Below are 17,767 nucleotides of genomic sequence, written 5' to 3' on the forward strand. Positions count from 1 at the left end.
AAGGGGATCTCGACCTGTTCTGTATTGTTCTATTTCTCTTATTAAAAGTATTTGAGGGGCTCCTGGGTGGCTCAGTGGGTTAAAGCCTCTGCCTTCGGCTCAGGTCATGATCCCAGGGTCCTGGGATGGAGCCCCACATCGGGCTCTCTGCTCAGCGGGGAAACTGCTTCCCTCTCTCTCTCTCCACCTGCCTCTGCCTACGTGTGATCTCTGTCTGTCAAATAAATAAATAAATAAACATTAAAAAAAAAAAGAAAGAAAAAATAAAAGTATTTGAAGCATATGAAAAGGTGGTCAATTTAATTACTTATTAGGAAAATGTAAATTAAAGCCAGAAGAAGAAGGAAGAGAAAGAGGAGGAGGAGGAGGGAGGAGGGGTGGGAGAGAGGAAGGTAAAGGAGGAAGTGGGGGAGAAAGAGAAGACGAAGAAGAATTGCAGTCAGGTACCAGACTCAGTCACCAGAGTGGCTAAACTTAACAAGTCTAACGATATCATATGTTGACACAAATATGGAGCAACTGGAATGCTTATACACTGTTGGCTTGAAAACAGTTTGGCAGTATCTTTGAAAGCTAAGCGGGATATGTCTATCCTGTGATTCTGAAATGCCACTCCTAGGTATAAACCCAAGAGAAGTGATTTTGTGCCCCAAAAGAAATATACAAGGCTGTTCATAGCGGCTCTGTTTGTATTAGGCAATGACTAGAGATAATCAAACCCATTTTGTACTCTACTTCTAGATGTATATCCTAGAGACTATCATGTACACAAGGGGACAGGCCCACGAATACTCATTACAGAGCCACTTACCATAGCAACAGTGACAAGAGCAAAATAACAGCCTAAATGTCCACCAGCAGGAAGACGGCTTAATACTGCAGCAATAAAGATGAATCTCGAAGACATTATGTCAAGCAAAAGAAGCCAGATATAAAAGAACACATACAGTGTGATTTTGTTAAGGAGTTTTCAAATTGGCAAAGCTAATGCCTTGTGACAGAATTCAGAATAGGGGTTACCATTACGGTTGCTAATGGGGTGTTATTGACTAGAATATGGCATAGGGATCCTTCTGGGATGAAGTCAAAATACTGCATCTTGATCAGGTTGGTAATAACCCAGGTGTATACATAGATAAAAATTTATCAAACGGTACATTCAAGATTTGTGTACTTTATCATATGCTAGCTTTGTCTCAAAAAATATCCAAGGCAAAAATAACGATATTAACATGTGTTAATTCTCACTGTGGATACAGAGTACTATTACCTAATTCTCTCTGTTTTCTGTATATTAAAATTTATAATCAGTAAAGAGAGAGAGCAGTAGTCCTCCATAGCCAAAGGGACACCCATCCTGGAGGGGCCTTTTGCCCAGCCATCTCCCCGATGTCTGGGTGAGTTCTTTTACAAAGGGGTAGAGATGACAACAGCCAACCAATCTCTGCTAGAAGAGACAAGGTTATCTTCTTTGTCACTCAGGAAACTGACACAGCTGCTAAAAAGTAGGGCTGTTTCTAGGCTCTTCAGAAGATCAACTTGGCTGATTCTTTGGCTGATGGGGACTCAGAGTCTTCCTGCAGGAGCCAGGCCGGCGTGTCTACCACCTTGCACCCCAGCCCCAGATAAAAAGGCAGAACTGCGTTTGGAAAGCAGCTCCCTGGCCTCAGTTTCCAGATTGGGCGCTGCTGAGTTAGCCCAGGGTATTATCACTGGGTGCCACACAAGTTAAAGAGCATGAGGGAGGAAAGGAGAGAAAAAAACAATTTAAAAAGGAGGTGGGAAAAATAAGAAAAGGGAGGTAAAATGAAAGATGCCTTGTCACTTTAAGGGCCTGGGATCTGCTCTGTCACTCGGAGCCTTTTCCTCTTGGGGGCTCCGTTCTTCACTGTACATGTGGAGGAAGGGAAAGTGTGGTGAAACCCAAAGTGGCTCCAAAACCAGGGAGACCTGCCTTTCCATCACTACCTGACTGGCAACCTATTTAATCTCCGGCGCCTCAGTTTCCTCACCTTTGAAACTAGCGATAATTCCACTTCTAAGGATTGCTGTATGGGCTGGAAATGGTTCATGATAGAACCTGACCCAGGAGGCTCTTGATAACCACGTTAAGAGGCCTCTCTTCCCTCCCAAGCCAGTTTTGTGGGTCAGAGACCCTGGCAGCCTTGTCCAATAGAACTTTCTGCGATGGTGGCCGTTGAGCGCTTAATATGTGTCTGGTGAGCCTGAGGAACTTGAGTTTTTTATTGTAGTCTATTTTAGTCGCTTTACATTTACATAGCCACCTGTGGCTAGTGGCTGCCTCCTGGGGCAGTGCAGGGAGAGTTATTCTTGACCATGACTGGTGCCCAGCAAGATGGCTGGGTAGGGTTGCCCATTGGAGCAGACGCTGAAAGGCACCGGGTATGCGCTACATCTAAGCAGTAATTTCTTTCCTTGACAAAAACTCCTCCTGAATAAAGTCAGGGCTGGCATGAAAGGTCAGGACAAGGTCAGACTCCGGGCTCTCGGATGGGAGCAATTAAGGCTTGTAACCGCGTGCACTCCACGCCTTCTGCCCCTCTTGTCCTCTATCTCTATACTCGGTTTGCCCACAATCCTTAAGTCCCCTGGGGAAATGGGGTGGGGACGCGGGAGCCTCCCTCAGCGTGTGTGACACCCGTCTGGGCCTCCTAGGGCTACTTTTATTCTTCGCAGCAAACCCCAGAGGCTCAGCACGTCCATTTCATAGATGAGGAAACTAAGGCTGGAGGAGGTAAAGGACATGCGGCAGGAAGCGGGGGAGTGCTCCAGCCCAGCCATAAACTCTTTGGGGCTCCGGTGGCGACAGAGACACTTCAGCGAGGCAGGTTGTCAGGGCGCGCGGGCGAAGTGGCGAGTAAATATTTGGGGCTGTAACCCGGGCTCCGGCAACTCGCCGTCACTGCGGTTCCGCGGTTGGCGCGTGGCGAGGGCGGTGCCTGGGGGACAGGGGCGTCCCCGGCGCGGCTGCCGGGACACACCCGCCGGCCCCGCCCCGGCCCGCCTCCGCCCGCGGCTATAAGACCGCGGGGGCAGGAGGGTGGCGGCGGCGGGAGAAAGAGCGGGCGTGTGAGCAGAGCCGGGGGAGACGCGGCAGGAGCGCGGCCGGGCGAGCCAGGCCCGCGGGGCGCGAGCGCGGACAGAAGCCCGGGTAGCAGCGCAGGCCCCGGCGCGAGCGGTCGCACAGTCTCCGGGCTCAGCATCCCTCAGGACCCTCCGCCGCGCGCGCGGGGCCGAGCCCGCCCATGAAGCCGCCCGCCGCGCAGAGCAGCCCCGCGGCCGCCGCGGCGGCAGGTGAGTGTGGGACCCTTAAAGCCCCGGCCCTTCGAAAGAAAGGGCGTCCCGTGGCGTCCGTCTCCATCCTCAACCCGCGGGACCCTGCTCCTGGCGGGTTCGGCCGTCCTTCGCTGCCGGGCTGGGGGACCCTTGACGGGCGCATCCCCACCCAATCTTCCCACCGTCCCCGGTTCGCGCGCGCCCCCGGGGGACGCGAGTGGCGGCGAGTCTCCGACCGCGCGTGGGAAGAGTTCCGCTGCGTCGATTAGCTGGGTGACTTTGGTCGGCACCCCCACGCGGCGGAGGCTCAGTTTCCGCGTCTGTGGAATGGGCAGGGTAGTAGCACCGCTTCAGGGGCTGGTTGAGAGTAGCAAAGACGCGCAACGGGCAGCGCCAGCGTGGCTGTCACTCGGCACGCGCGCCGTGAATGCTGGCTCTCCTCGGGAATGGTGGCGGCCCCGGACGGGACGGCCGCGCCGCGCCAGCACCTGAGCCCGCCCTCCCCGTCCCCAGCCCCAGCCTTGGACTCGGCGACCGCCGGGGACCTGACGGATGCGCTGTGCGAGTTTGACGCGGTGCTGGCCGACTTCGCGTCGCCCTTCCACGAGCGCCACTTCCACTACGAGGAGCACCTGGAGCGCATGAAGCGGCGGAGCAGCGCCAGCGTGAGCGACAGCAGCGGCTTCAGCGACTCCGAGAGTAAGTGTGGCCCCAATCGGGAAAGAGCGGGAGCTCGGGGAAGTCCCTGTAAGGAGCGCTGCGGGGCTCGGGTCTCAGTTTGCCGATCTGTAGACCGAGGGATGGCGTCCCGCGGAGTGAGCCCACGGCCCCGCGCGGTCCTAGGACGCCCGCAGCGGGGGCAAGACCCCGGGGGCTGTCACTCGGAGGCTCTCGGAGGGCCAGCTGGGCTACCTGCCGCCTGCAGGTGTCCGGAGACCTGAGGGTTTTAATAAAGCAGCTTGTCCTTTCTAGCCATACGGGACTCTTGGGACCCCAGCCAGGCTTTCTTTCAGCTACCTCTCCTCCCTTCCCCTGCCTTTCTCTCTTTCTGCAGTCATATTTTTCAGAGTGTGTGGGTCAAGTGCCACAGGAATGGGGGTGGAGGAAGATAGGGCAGGGCACAATACTGAAAAAAATTTGTGACACCAGGAAATATTTCATAAGCTGCTGTTCTTGGGATTTTTGAAATAACTTCTTGCGTTTTCTTCTGGCTCTGAGCTCCCAGACTTGCTGCTGCACTGCCTGCAGTTTTGAAAGACTCTCTGGCGCTACAGAGTTCAAGTGTCCCTTTTCCTTCAGGCGGGTCCACCGCGGGGACTGCGGGCTTGCACACCTCCCCCCACCCACTCAGGCTGGAGAGGGAGCCAGAGCAGATGGGCATAGAGGTGCCTCCTGGCAACTTTTCTCATAAGCGAGACTACCCCTGGGTCTCTTTATCTTAAACAACCTTGCAAGGAGTGAGACAGCTTTTTTCTGAGGACCAAGTGGTCTGTAAGGATTATAGATACCCTGTTTCAGTCTCAAACAGCAAATTTGGTGGAACCTCTGGTGGCTCAGTTGGTTAAGGGTCTGCTTTCTGCTCAGGTCATGCATGATCTCAGGGTCCTGGAATGGAGCCCTGTGATGGCTTCTCCTTCTCCGTCTGCTGCTCCCCACTGCTTGTGCTCTTTCTCTCTCTGTCAAATAAATAAAATCTTTAAAAAAAAAAAAAAAAAAAGAAAAGAAAAGAAAAGAAACTGGGGCGCCTGGGTGGCTCAGTGGGTTAAAGCCTCTGCCTTCCGCTCAGGTCATGATCCCAGGGTCCTGGGATCGAGCCCCACATCGGGCTCTCTGCTCAGAGGGGAGCCTGCTTCCTCCTCTCTCTCTGCCTGCCTCTCTGCCTACTTATGATCTCTGTCTGTCAAATAAATAAATAAAATCTTTAAAAAAAAACAAAAAACTAACCAGCAAATTTGGTGACTTTTCAGTATTATGTGATTGTTAGTTTTCAAATATTGGATGACTTATTATTTTTCAAAGTGAACTTTTCTGAATAATTCTTGAGACTTCATTCCCGATACCGGTTACCAGCATAAATATCACTCCCTTTGCTGCCCTTGACTCTGGAAGTGAAAGCATGACATAGTGACCTTCCCTTGTGATTCTCTTCTTTTGAAATCTGAAGCTCTTCCTTGTTCCAGGGCAAAGACACAGTCCCAGACCTCAACATGAGCTGTCTTCCTGAAAAGGAATAAAGGCACTCATCACCCTGTCCAGGGTTTGAGTCAGAAACCTGAGGTCCCTCTTGACTTTCCTTGGCAGCCCCGCCCAAGGGTTAGATTTAATTGCAGCTTTTGAGGTGAACAGGAATGGAATAGTGTGCTGTTAATTTTCTGTTTTGTATTTCTGGACTTTATGGGTAATGACGGGATCAGTTATTTTTGAATTTCAAAGGGAAATCTAAAAACTTTTGAAATTTGTCTCAATATCTGGGGCCAAACTTAAATATGTCTCCTGGGGCATGGAGCAAATTATTCATCAAGTACCAATTCTTTCCCCCACAGCAAAGAACAACTTTTTAAACCACAGCTGCGTTTGGCTGGGATATGGCCTGAGCTGGCCCATCAGGGGTGATTGCAACTCCCTGGGAGTAGGATTTCAGAGTTGGTTTTCAGGGGCCTCAAAGACAAGGCACTCAGAAACACATTTTTTTTTTTTTAAGATTTTATTTATTTATTTGACAGAGAACGCAAGTAGGCAGAGAGGCAGGCAGAGAGAGAGAGAGAGAGAAGCAGGCTCTGCACTGAGCAGAGAGCCGGATGCGGGGCTCGATCCCAGAATCCTGGGATCATGACCTGAGCTGAAGGCAGAGGCTTTAACCCACTGAGCCACCCAGGCGCCCCTCAGAAACACATTCTTAACGATTTGGGGGGAGACATTTGGAGTAGTCTACAGTTTCTCTTGGGGGGGGGGCATGCCCTTGCGTGCACGTGTGTATTTTGTTTCTGTTTTTGTTGTTAACTGTTTTGTTGACCCTTAGTTTGGAATAAGCGCAGGTCTCGGCGCGAGCGGTCGCACAGTCTCCGGGCTCAGCATCCCGCAGGACCCTCAGACGCGCGCGCGGGGACGAGCCCGCCCATGAAGCCGCCCGCCGCCCAGAGGTGTAGTGCGGACGGTCTAAAGAAGGCTCCGATGACACTTGTCTTCCTTATAAATGTGTAGTTTGTCCCCCATAAGACTGGTTAGAAATAGTGTTGGCAGAAGCAGTGTCAAATAATAATTTCTTGAGGAAGCATAATATTTGTCTCTTAACTACCACCAAGAACTGAGCACAGACATTTACTTATTCGATGTGTTTACCTGTTCACTGCTTTTCTGAGGGGAGAATGAGAGAGGTAGATCCTACCAAGATTTAGGCCACCAAAAGGAGGACCTACCAGGATAATGATCATAAGAGCAGCTCACTTTTACGAAGCCTTTACTAGGATTATTATTTTTTTTTAACGATTTATTTATTTATTTATTTATTTATTTGACAGACAGAGATTACTAGTAGGCAGAGAGTCAGGCAGAGAGTCAGGCAGAGAGAGAGGGGGAAGCAGGCTCCCTGCTGAGCAGAGAGCCCTATGCGGGGCTCGATCCCAGGACACTGGGATCATGACTTGAGCCAAAGGCAGAGGCTTTAACCCACTGAGCCACCCAGATGCCCCGGATTATTATTATTATTTATTAGCTCTTATTAGTAGTGGTCCATTTGCTGTGCTTTACATGTGTTATCTCATAGGATCTCTACCACAGTCCTAAAGACTGCTCTTGTCACCATGGATGGTTAGCTGGTCCTCCTGGACCTGGGTCACGTGCCTCTTTATCAATAGTGGTTGTGTCTGAAGGTGTCTCTTCAAGGCAGTGGTCATCTGGCTGGATCAGTGGAGCCCAGGCTGAGTTCTGTCGGAGCCCTGGGCAGTAGGTGGGCCTCAGTTTCTCTAGCTACGAAATTGAAAGGATGCTGTTTAGTAGTGCTAGTGGAAACATCCATAGGCTCAACGATTTAGGAGAAAAAAATTTGCTCTGTTTCATGCTTTCAGGAAAACATTAAAATGCATACACCAGGCTCTGTTATATAGATCAGATACATTTGTGCAAGTGTCTTAAATGGAAATGTTACAAATGAGCTATCAGCCAGTGGTCCTTGATTCTCACTCAGCCTCACCTAGGGCTCTATCACTCAAGAAACAGTAGCTCAAAGCAAAAATTCTGTGTTTTTTTTTTTTTTTAAAGATTTAATTTATTTATTTGACAGAGTGAGAGATCACAAGTAGAGAGGCAGGCAGAGAGAGAGAGAGAGGGAAGCAGGCTCCCCGCTGAGCAAAGAGCCCCATGCGGGACTTGATCCCAGGACCCTGGGATCACGACCTGAGCCAAAGGCAGCGGCTCAACCCACTGAGCCACCCAGGCGCCCCAGCAATTCTGTTTTTTGAAGAACCCTTCCTTGGGGGCGCCTGGGTGGTACAGTTCGTTAAGCATCAGCCTGATTTTAGCTCAGGTCATGATCTTAGGGTCGTGAGATTGAGCTCTGTGTGTGGGCGCCATGCAGAACCTGCTTAAGATTCTCTTTCTCCTCTGTCTCCCTCTGCCCCTACCCCCCCAAAAAAAAGAAAAGGAAAAAAAGAAAAGAACCCTTCCTTTTCTTACTAAAATAAAAAAAAGGGTTGCTTGCATCCAAAGAAGCAACAGACTATTCCTTCCATCCAAAGAAGCAAATTACTTAGATAGAAGAATGTACGTTTAATAAGTACTCCCTGTTCCCACTTACAGGGAGTCCTTGAGAGACATGAAGAGGACCAAAATGAAAATTGCAAGATCACGCCACATTCGGATGGCGTTCAAATGGGGGTTGATCAAAACAGGCTGGTTCCTTTCCCCTAAACTTGGGTCCACCAGACACTTTGGTGGGAGGTGTCTTAATGTCAGCAGTAATAGGGCGGTGTAATGAGGAGCTCAGGCAATGTTGTTCAAACTTGATCCTTAGAGGTGCCCCAGAGGCTATAAATTTCTTGGGTTTAAACTTATTTTTAAAAATATACTGCTTTTTAGTATTTTTTTAAAAATATTATTTATTTCTGTGACAGAGAAACAGTGAGAGCAGGAAGAGGAGCAGGGAGAGTGGGAAGCAGGCTTCCTGGCGAGCAGGGAGCCCAAGCAGGGAGCCTGCCACCTGCCGCTGCCTGCCGTGGGGTTGGGGCTTGATCCCAGGACCCTGGGAGAGGGCAGACTCCTAACGACTGAGCCACCCAGGCGCGCTGATTTTTCAGTATTTTCCAAAACTGTAAATGCACACCATGATTCCTCAAATATGTTTAAAGAAATTTTCACTCAGGATTACCAAGTTTTAACCAATGTGTTAATTTATATTTTCATCGAATGATTTTATATGAAGTTTATATTAACTTGAACTTTAGAAGGTGGTAGGAACTTCCATCTTTGCTGTGTTGGGGTTTCACACACCTTTTTCCTTTGAAGTGTGGGGGGGGGAGTATTTTGCTACGTAACAGGAAGGATCCAAAGGCTCCTGTGTAATAGCAAGGGCTATTGTGATATTGTAGAACCGTCTTAGGGAATGAGGAACTGGCTCCTTTAGCATGTGCAAGACCAGAGCATTTGTATATCTTTGCCTGGGTGCCAGCTTGATAGCGTATTGGCAGATCCAGGATAGGAGCTCCAGAGGCTAGAATCTGAACTTGTTGAAGCCAGGAGAGAATGGAAGCTCAGGAGCCCTCAGGTGACCCTGGCATGCTGGTAGGGGTTCCAGATAGGGGAACGGGGCTCACTTTGGCAGAGACCTGGAGAGGTGTCGAGAGGGAAGCTGGGGCTATAGTGTTGAAGGGAGATTCACCCCCATTCCCTGTGGCAAAAGGGAAACAGGTCCAAGGCTTTCTTTTTCCCATTTAATTACTATAGTTTGCTTGTCTTCAACGTGTGGGATTGTTCTATATTTACAGGAGCTCTGGGCAAGGTTTACCGTCTGTGGCTTTCCTTCCCTCTGGAGTAGCACATGTCGGCACTAACCCTAAATTACCTTTCTCCCCTGCCCCCACGCTCCAAAAGCTCAACTACATTTTAAACAAGCGTCTGTTTTGACAGCCGAGTTTCTAAAGCTCTGTTGGTGAGCACTAAAGCGGGCTGTTTGTATATTGAATATGCTGACATTTCTTCAGCTGGGGTCTTGGAAAACTTGGTCCCTGAGCGTGAGGTGCCTGGCTTCAGCTCGCCAAAGTTGCCTTGCCAAGGTCATTTCTAGTGGGACTTGGAGATGCTTGTGAGATGGGGCTTTAGAGCTGATTGAAGTCAATGCTGTGGAGCCTTGAAATATCTAGTCTTATCATCTACCAATGTTCCCCAAATCATCACTGTGTGTGCCTCTCAGACCCCTGTTAATAGCAGCATCTGACATTGGGGTGGAGCGGTCACACGTTAATATGCTCTCAGTGAGCAACACATTGGTATCATTTTATCAGACTGGCTGTTGTTTTGTGAGGGATGGAGTTCCAGAGGAGTGAAATGATCAGGAAGTCGGGCTTTCCTTACCTTTTCATCGACCACAATGCCTTCCATGAGATCTTCTTCATGGGGGGTGCTTCATAAAAGTCTGTGGAGTGAAATTTTATTGGATAAAAAGAAGCAAGGTCTAGAGGTTGGGCTCCTTCTGTGTTGATGGTTTGTTTTACAGAGGTTTATCCTCGGGTGCCACCAAAGATAAGCTTCTCTTAAGAATTTTGTTACTCTTGGGATGCCTGGGTGGCTCAGTTGTTAAGCATCTCCCATGGACTCAGGTCATGATCCCAGGGTCCTGGGATACAGCCCCGCATTGGGCTCCCTGCTCAGCGGGAAGCCTGCTTTTCCCACTCCCTCTCCCCCTGCTTGTGTTCCCTCTCTCACCGTGTCTCTCTGTCAAATAAATAAATAAAAGCTTTTAAAAAAGAAGAAGAAGAATTTTGTTACTCTCTGAAGAGGAGGAGGAAGCCAGGCCATAGTCTTGATGGTTACTGTTCTCTCTGGTGACCTCTCCTCTCCTGAACATGTGATCCTCCATTTTGCCGGGAACTTTAGAATAAAATCACGAGCACCATAGGAATCCTACCTGGAACGCCTAGTTATCATTCCCCTTTTGCTGAAGAAGAAACTGAAACTCAGATGTGAAGTGATTTGCACAGGGTCTCACAGCTGCCATGGCCTCCCATCCCAGCTGTCTCTACTGTGGCAGCTTCTGCTGGGTTTCTTAGCAGCTTTGGGCTTCTTGAAGTTGCTGTTTTTGTGAATGACGTGCGTACAGTATCACCACAGGGTGGAACTAAACTGGGGGCAGGTTTGGCTCAAGGAAGCTGGGGGTCATTTCCTGTTGATGGTTGAATATTTTGGAGCCTGGAATCAGGTCTGGCTCAGATTGTGCCCTGAAACTCATGGAAAGAGAGAGGAATCAAGGTGTGGCAATGTGCCGGTGTGTGATCCTGTGTGTGTGTGTGTGGGGGGGTTGGGAGGTGTAAGAGGAGTGGGGAAGTGAGCACATGCTGTGTTGACATGCCTGCGTGTGTGTGTGTGTATTTATATATAGATATGGGAACCTAGTATTTTTTTCTCTCCCTCATTGGGGGAATAGCTTGAGTTCATTAGCAGTAAGAGGAATTTCTGATTATTTTAAGTTTGGTTTGCAACCAACTTTATTAGTATTAGGCAAGTAACAGCCACTTTGTCTATATATTTTCTAAGTTTGAGGAAAATATTTGGCTCAAAAAGGCATTTTCACACCGGACTTTAAAAGGCCAAGAGGTCCACTGTGGCGAGGTCCTGGTACTATGACTCATTCTCTACAGAGTCTCAAAATCACCTGAGTGACCCAAAATTTTTCCTGAATCCTCACTGGATTCTTTTTTTCCTTACCATTTTGCAATGGCCTTTTCCACGTTGAGATCATTCCTTCTCCGAAAACTCAATGACATGGGTCTACTTGCTGTGAGGAAAAACAAATTGTGTGTGTGTGTCTCCCCCTCCCTCACCCCCATTTTCTCCCAAGAATGAGTATATGTGGCTGGAAAATTGTTGAGTTGGAGCAGAAAAGAGGTGAAGTCCAAAGTCAGGACAAGGGCGGGTGGTGCAGGGTGGGGTGGAGTGAGGTGTGGTGAAAGTGGCTCTCAAAGACCAGCTGCTTCTGGGAGATAGAGACCAGGGGTGTGGCCACTGAAGTCTGGGCCCCAAGTCTCTGGGCTGGGCCTCTGGGCCAGGGATGGGGGCGGTGCTCTCGGTGTCCCTCAGAACCACAGATTACGTGCCAGATGCCTCATATTCCTTCTTCTGGCTCAGGGGTCTGGGCATGAGGCTGGGCTCCCCAGGGCCCTCTGTGGTTTTCCTGACCCTATGTCTTAACGTCATCTTTTCCCTAAAGGTTTCTCAGGTTCTACTTGGGGTGGTTCCCCTCCCTGTTGCGGGGTGGCACACAGTAATGCTCTGCTGTCGGTCAGACGTGACCACTTTCTTGTATGTAAGGGAAAGCCTTTCCCTTGAGAAAATCCAGACTGCTCTAGAGCTGGGCTCAGCTGACAAAGGCAGAAAGTCCTCCCCAGTTGAGTTCCATGGAGTGCAAGTGTTCTGAGAACTATTAAGGCACTGCCATGAAAAATGCGCCCTGTAGTTCAATTTGAGAAGTAAGGATAAGCTGGTTTGTCATGAGACCTCTTAGGGACGTTAAAGTGGGAGGACACAGTAGGAATCTTCAGGGGTGCTCAGTGTTTCTTAGACTTAGTTGATCACACGGCTCCTCTTTCCAAAGGACCAATGTTCTGAGGAATATATTTTTGGGGAAATGATAAGTGTGAGATTTGGTATTTTGGATCTCAGTAGGTGTTCCTCATCAAGCCCTGAAAAGTGACTATGGTCCTTTTAGGTAATGTGAGCTGGACCTCTGAAGGGAGAAAAACTGGGAAGGTTGGGCATATTCGGAAGAGTGGACAAGATGAGTGTGTAGGTCTGAAAGACAGATGGTGCTGGGACCACCCGGTCAGAGGAGGCTGGGGAGAAAGGGAGCCGGGTGTAGTGCCTTCTCTCACCTGAGGAGCCTTCCCGGGGCTCATGTCTGCTACAACCATGGCTTGCTCTGTGTTTGGTTTTGACCAGGAAGGTTGTTACTGTGTGACCTCAGAGGCCACATCCTGCTTCCGTTCGTTGGCTGCTCTGCCTTTGAGCCCTTCGAGTGGGTGCAGCTCAGCCACCAGCTCCCTTCTCATGTCACAGCCACACGGCTGGGCTGGCCGTGGGTTCGTTTCCCCCTTCTTGGCAGGGCCTAGAGAAGCAGACTCTCAGAACTTAAGAGCTAGAAGGGACTGGAAGGGTTAGGAAGCCTTCCCATTTTCTTAGTGGCTAAGCTGAGACTCAGAGATACTGTCTTGCTCAAGGGCAAGTCCCGAAGTAGCTGAGTGGGTTCCCTTGACTCCCAGCACAACCCTGCTTCTGGGACCTTGCCTTGCTCTTGCTCTGGTCTTTGGGGGTCTGACAACAGAGGGAGCTACCAAATCACTCGAGGTGTCTATAATTGACAATCTCTAGAAGAACTATTTATCTCTGACCCTCTAGCTTCTCTCAGTGTAGGTTCTCAGGAGAACCATGGCAGAGACTCTTCAACAGGCAGGGAGGATTATTATTATTATTATTATTATTATTTAAACATTTCTTCAAAAGATTTATTTATTTATTTGAGAGAGGGGGGAAGAGGGGAGGGGCAGAAGAAGAGGGAGAGAAAATCTCAAGCAGGTTCCCCACTGAGCATGGAGCCAGCCTAGGGGCTGGATCTCACAGTTGTGAGATCGTGACCTGAGCCGAAATCAAGAATCAGACTCTTAACCGACTGAGCCACCCGGGCACTCCCAGGAGGGAGGATTATTAGCTAGTGGGATCCAGCCTTGTATTTGTATTGTAGGAAATTCAGAGGGCAGAAGGAACCTTTTTTAGGAAAGATGATCCATTAGGTCTAAAATCCCAACCCTGCTGCCCCACCCCCCACCCCCTGTCAGCCAAGCATTGGCTGGATTGTCAGACACCTGGGCAGTGGGCTCTTAATGTGTTGCAAAGGAGGCTGGTCTGGTCTTGATAATCCTGTCCCATTCTCCATTCTTCAAGGAGGCAAGGCCCTTGGTGTGCATGACATTCACACACATTCACACACACACACAGGCACACTCCCCTGTCTCAAATCATTTTGGGGGCATAAATACAAAATCTGGAAATCAGCTTGTTTTCTTTGCCACTTCGCTCTTTTTGGAGAGGAGCTCTTGGTTACCAATAGACTGTGGCCTGAAAACCACCTTGAATGAGTTATGTTTTCTTTCCTGAAAGGTGCAGATTCACTCTATAGGAACAGCTTCAGCTTCAGTGATGAAAAACTGAATTCTCCAACAGACTCCGCTCCGGCTCTGCTCTCCCCAGCTGGCAGTCCTCGGAAAGGTAAGCTGGTTAGCTGCGGTGTGAGTGTTTGTTTTAGCTTCTTACTGCCTTCCCCTCCTTCAGTCTTCTCCTCTCTTCCCCCTTAGCCCTGATCAATCTTTCCCAAATGTGCAAAACAAATAGAACTAACATCCTCCTATGGGACGGTGTGAAGGGCAGTTCGTTCTTTCTCAGGATTCTGATCAGTGTGAAAATGAATCAGATAAATGGAAGAAACCAAATTCGCAGGGAGAGAGAAAACCTGTATTCTCCAGACTCTGCTTTCTCTTTCACGTGGTGTGATCAAGACTGCCAAATGACAGAGCTCTCTCCCCGATTGGTTGGTTCTAGAATTGAAAATTTAGCAGCAGTTGGGGATTGCAGAAAGTGGGTTTCTTTCCAGTGGCATTAACTAGTTGACCAAGGCTTTCAGATTACTAATTTAACAAGTCAGTGGGGTCATCCTCATGAGACAAGCGATGATCTGACATGATTTAAAATAGCAGGCCCCAGCCCGGCTCTCCTGTGATATTAATAGACCTAAAAAAGTTTTTAAAGATGCATGAGCAGTTTCTTATTTTTTGGCACTTGTCAAGTGTCTCCAGCTAGAGAGCTGAATGTTCTGTTATATTGGACAAGTGCCCTTTTGAAAACAAAAGGAGTTTTTTTTCCTAAGAAACATTATACTTACTGAAAATAGTTGCAAAATGCTATAAAAATGGAGCAGAGTTAAAAAAAGAAATATGAAGATCTTATTAATGTTCTCACTCTTGGCATTAAGGAGGAATTTCCCTCTTTTTCGAAAGAATGATTTTTAAATTCTCCTCTCAACAGAGCAGTGTTAGCATCAGCCCCCGGGGACTCTGCAATTGTCCAGCTCCCTGAGGGTAAAACAGAGCTATTGAATTCAGAACGAGGTAGCAGTCTAGGAAGTGGCTTCAGCCGTGCCCAGATTGCTACCTGATCCTCCGGAGATAGGAATTAAAGAGGGAGAGAAAGCTCTAGTGGCGGATTGACTTTAAAAGCTAAGAACAACGAGCTGCTTGTAGCCAGCAAGGGTTAATTAATAAAGCTCTCCAGGAGTGCATTTTGGAGAAGGCATAAATAATGAGCTCTACAGGAAAGCCTATATATCTCAGGATCCAGAGGGAACCAAAGCAAGATAAGAACCTGTTGCCTTGTGCGGCCACCTGGATGGGACCAGGCTGTCCTGAACCCGGAAGACTCCCGGCGCCTTCCCCACACCATTTTGACAAAGCACGGTGGCTTTCCATTCCATTCCTACTGGAGGGACTCCGAGGGCTGCACTGTGGCCCTGGGGTGGCAGCAGGAACAAGAATGGGGCAGCGGTGAGGCGGAGCAGGAATACTGACTTGGGGTGTCTGCTCTGCACAGTGCCATGCTTACCAAGTATTTTTTGACAGATTAATCCTACATAGTCAAAAAATCAAAACTTTTTTTTAGAAAACTCTTTTTTTTAAGATCTTTAAAAATTTTGTTTATTTATTTGAGAGAGAGAGAGAGAGATAGTGCAAGTGGGTGGGAGGGGCAGAGAGAGATAGAGGGAAAACCAGACTCCCGTTAAGCAGGGAGCCTGATGTGGGACTCGATACCCGGACCTTGGGATCAGGACCTTGGGATCACGACCTGAGCGGATGGCAGACGCTTAGCCGACTGAGCCACCCAGGTGCCCCCAAATCAGAACTTTTTGTCTTCCCCCGCAGCCCCTCAGTCCCCCTGCCCTTTTAAGGCAGTGAAGGGAGATTCTCCTTCCAGGTTGTAGGGGTGGGGGGTGCTGATGAACTGAAAAACTGTGGCGTGAGGGCTGATGAACTGAAAAACACAAGAGGGAGACATTCTGGTGGATCTTCAGAATCAGCGTCTCAGTTGACTGTACGTAAACGGGGAGCAGACACCGAGCACTGAGGGTTGGTACAGGACGCTTGAAAATCAGGTCTCTGTAGATGCAGGGAGGCAAAACGGGCCACATAACCCTGGGAACCGAGGGCGCCATGAGCTGTTGTTGATAATGGAAACTGAAGGTCGACTCTTGTTTTTCAGCCAAACTAGGAGACACGAAAGAGCTAGAAGACTTTATTGCTGATCTGGACAGAACATTAGCAAGTGAGTACATGCCTGGTATTAAAAAAAAAAAAAAAATTTCAAACGGAAAACCAACCACCGCTGCTGATAAAGTGCCATAATATTTACCAGCTTGCCTGGGGGCAGGAAGTTACATCATCGGGCGGGCTTCTTTAGGTTCTGAAACCGAAGAACTCTAGTGGCTCAGAAAGAAGTTCTGAGGATAAGCCTGCGTTCATGTGGATCTTGGCCCTTTCCAAACGCTGAGAACAGGCCACCGGCAAACAATGACATTTTGTTTGAGAAATGCAGAGTAAGGGTGAGAGGAAGATGGGAGCTTTACCACCACGAGAGCCTGGCAGGCTTTTCAGGGGAGAAATGAGCCGACTGACTGCAAAGGCAATGTGCTAACACGACAGATGGTTCCTCCCACGGGCTGGGGAAGTCCTCTCAGGTTAGATCCAGGAGCTTGGGGAGGTCTGACTTCTAGAGAGTTGGGTCGCAAAGGAAAGAATTGGCCCGGGAAGACCCCATAACCAAAGGCCCACGCCAACTGGTGAAATACTTAAGTACATACTACCTTGTTTCCCATTTGGCAGTTACAGTAATGGTACCCCTTTTGTGTGATTGAAAATGTGGGGAACTGAAGGTAGCAGACTGTAACTACAATGGGGGCAGAAGATGGAGCGCTCAGAATTAATCTACCCACTCGGTTTTAAAAAGAAAGGATTGCAAGAGCCAGAAGGATCAGCTAGAGCTTCTGGGATAAAAATTTGACCAGCTGTACTCTTGGCAGGCCTTAGGCAGTCACAGAGCAGAAGAATTTTGTCCCAGCCTCTTAATTTTTCAATGAAAGTGTTGATTTTCCCTAAGAAATATTTTTTGCTGTACTCTGCTAAACGGCCAGCTCAAACCTGAAAAATTAGATCCAAAGTTTGTTAATTAAAAATGACTCTGTTTCTGACACCGAGACCTAACTGTGGGTTGGAAAGTCCTGGTGTTTTTCCTATTCATTGGAGAATTTTATGGCTCATTCTCTTCCATGCCGTACCATCCAGCCCACATCAGAAGACTAAGGCCTGTTTTGACAGAGATTATGGTAATTACAGTGCAGTTCAGGTGAGACCCAGGTAACAAGCCTGCCTACTTCATGGAAACTGCAGCCGGCTGCCCAGTTGTACCAGTTAATCCGACATACATCACGTGCGAAGCCCGCCATGACGTGTGGTGCCTTTATGCCTGTCTGTGGTGGTGTGATCTGGTTAAGCATAGGAATCGGAAACCTTTGTGAGGGGATAACTTATTTGTTCCCTCTTTACAGGCATGTGAAACCAGGAGAAGTTCTGGGTCCTTCCATCATAAGGAGAAGCTTTGGAAAGCTCAGGACCTGGTAAAATCAGCGACGGAATTTGCTGCCAGAGCAGAGATGAGCACTCACCTACCCCCGGGCCATGCTCCGGCTTGTCCTAACCCAGCCTTTAAGATCATCTCTGGGCAATTTAGACAGTGACACTGACTTGGTTTACCAGCTTGCAGCGTATTAGAACGGATGATCCATGCTAATATTCTGTTTTCTCTCAGAACTTAGCTTTCCCGTAATTTAAAGTGCTTTTATGAACATATTTGTAATTAATTATATATAGTTGGAAACAGTCATATGCTTTTCCCAGTATAATATATTTTTGTATGCAAATAAAATTTGAACTAGAGTCTGTATTTTTGTAAATTTTTTTTTCTTTATTTCTTTCAGTATATTCCCATTTAAAAAATATTCTGGTGGGAATAACACACCTCTTGATGTCAAACAAGGGCCTTGGGTGCTGCCAGGTTGCTCTAGACAATAGGCTGGGGAACTTAGGGATCACTTTGGAGCTCCTTCAGTACTCCAGAGAGAAATGCTGGCACATGATTCGTGGGAAATATTAATTTGAGGATTGGGGTT

General features: G+C 48.5%; 1 protein-coding gene across 1 annotated transcript; it reads left to right on the plus strand.

Moving 5' to 3' along the window:
* The first annotated feature begins 3,085 nt into the window (after positions 1-3,085).
* RGCC (regulator of cell cycle) lies at positions 3,086-17,541 on the plus strand. Its single transcript, XM_032873941.1, has 5 exons — positions 3,086-3,315; positions 3,811-3,996; positions 13,657-13,764; positions 15,805-15,867; positions 17,147-17,541. Exons 1-5 carry the CDS (start codon positions 3,267-3,269, stop codon positions 17,152-17,154), a joined length of 414 nt encoding a protein of 137 aa, XP_032729832.1. The 5' UTR covers positions 3,086-3,266; the 3' UTR covers positions 17,155-17,541.
* The last annotated feature ends 226 nt before the right edge of the window (positions 17,542-17,767 follow it).

The sequence above is a fragment of the Lontra canadensis genome, unplaced genomic scaffold, assembly GCF_010015895.1.
Source record: "Lontra canadensis isolate GAN:19392208 unplaced genomic scaffold, GSC_riverotter_1.0 scaffold51, whole genome shotgun sequence".
Lineage (NCBI taxonomy): Eukaryota > Metazoa > Chordata > Mammalia > Carnivora > Mustelidae > Lontra > Lontra canadensis.

Coding starts and splice junctions, on each gene's coding strand:
- RGCC (XM_032873941.1), top strand. CDS start 3,267: ATGAAGCCGCCCGCCGCGCAGAGCAGCCCCGCGGCCGCCGCGGCGGCA. Junction 3,316..3,810: donor CGCGGCCGCCGCGGCGGCAG/GTGAGTGTGGGA, acceptor CCCCGTCCCCAG/CCCCAGCCTTGGACTCGGCG. Junction 3,997..13,656: donor CGGCTTCAGCGACTCCGAGA/GTAAGTGTGGCC, acceptor CTTTCCTGAAAG/GTGCAGATTCACTCTATAGG.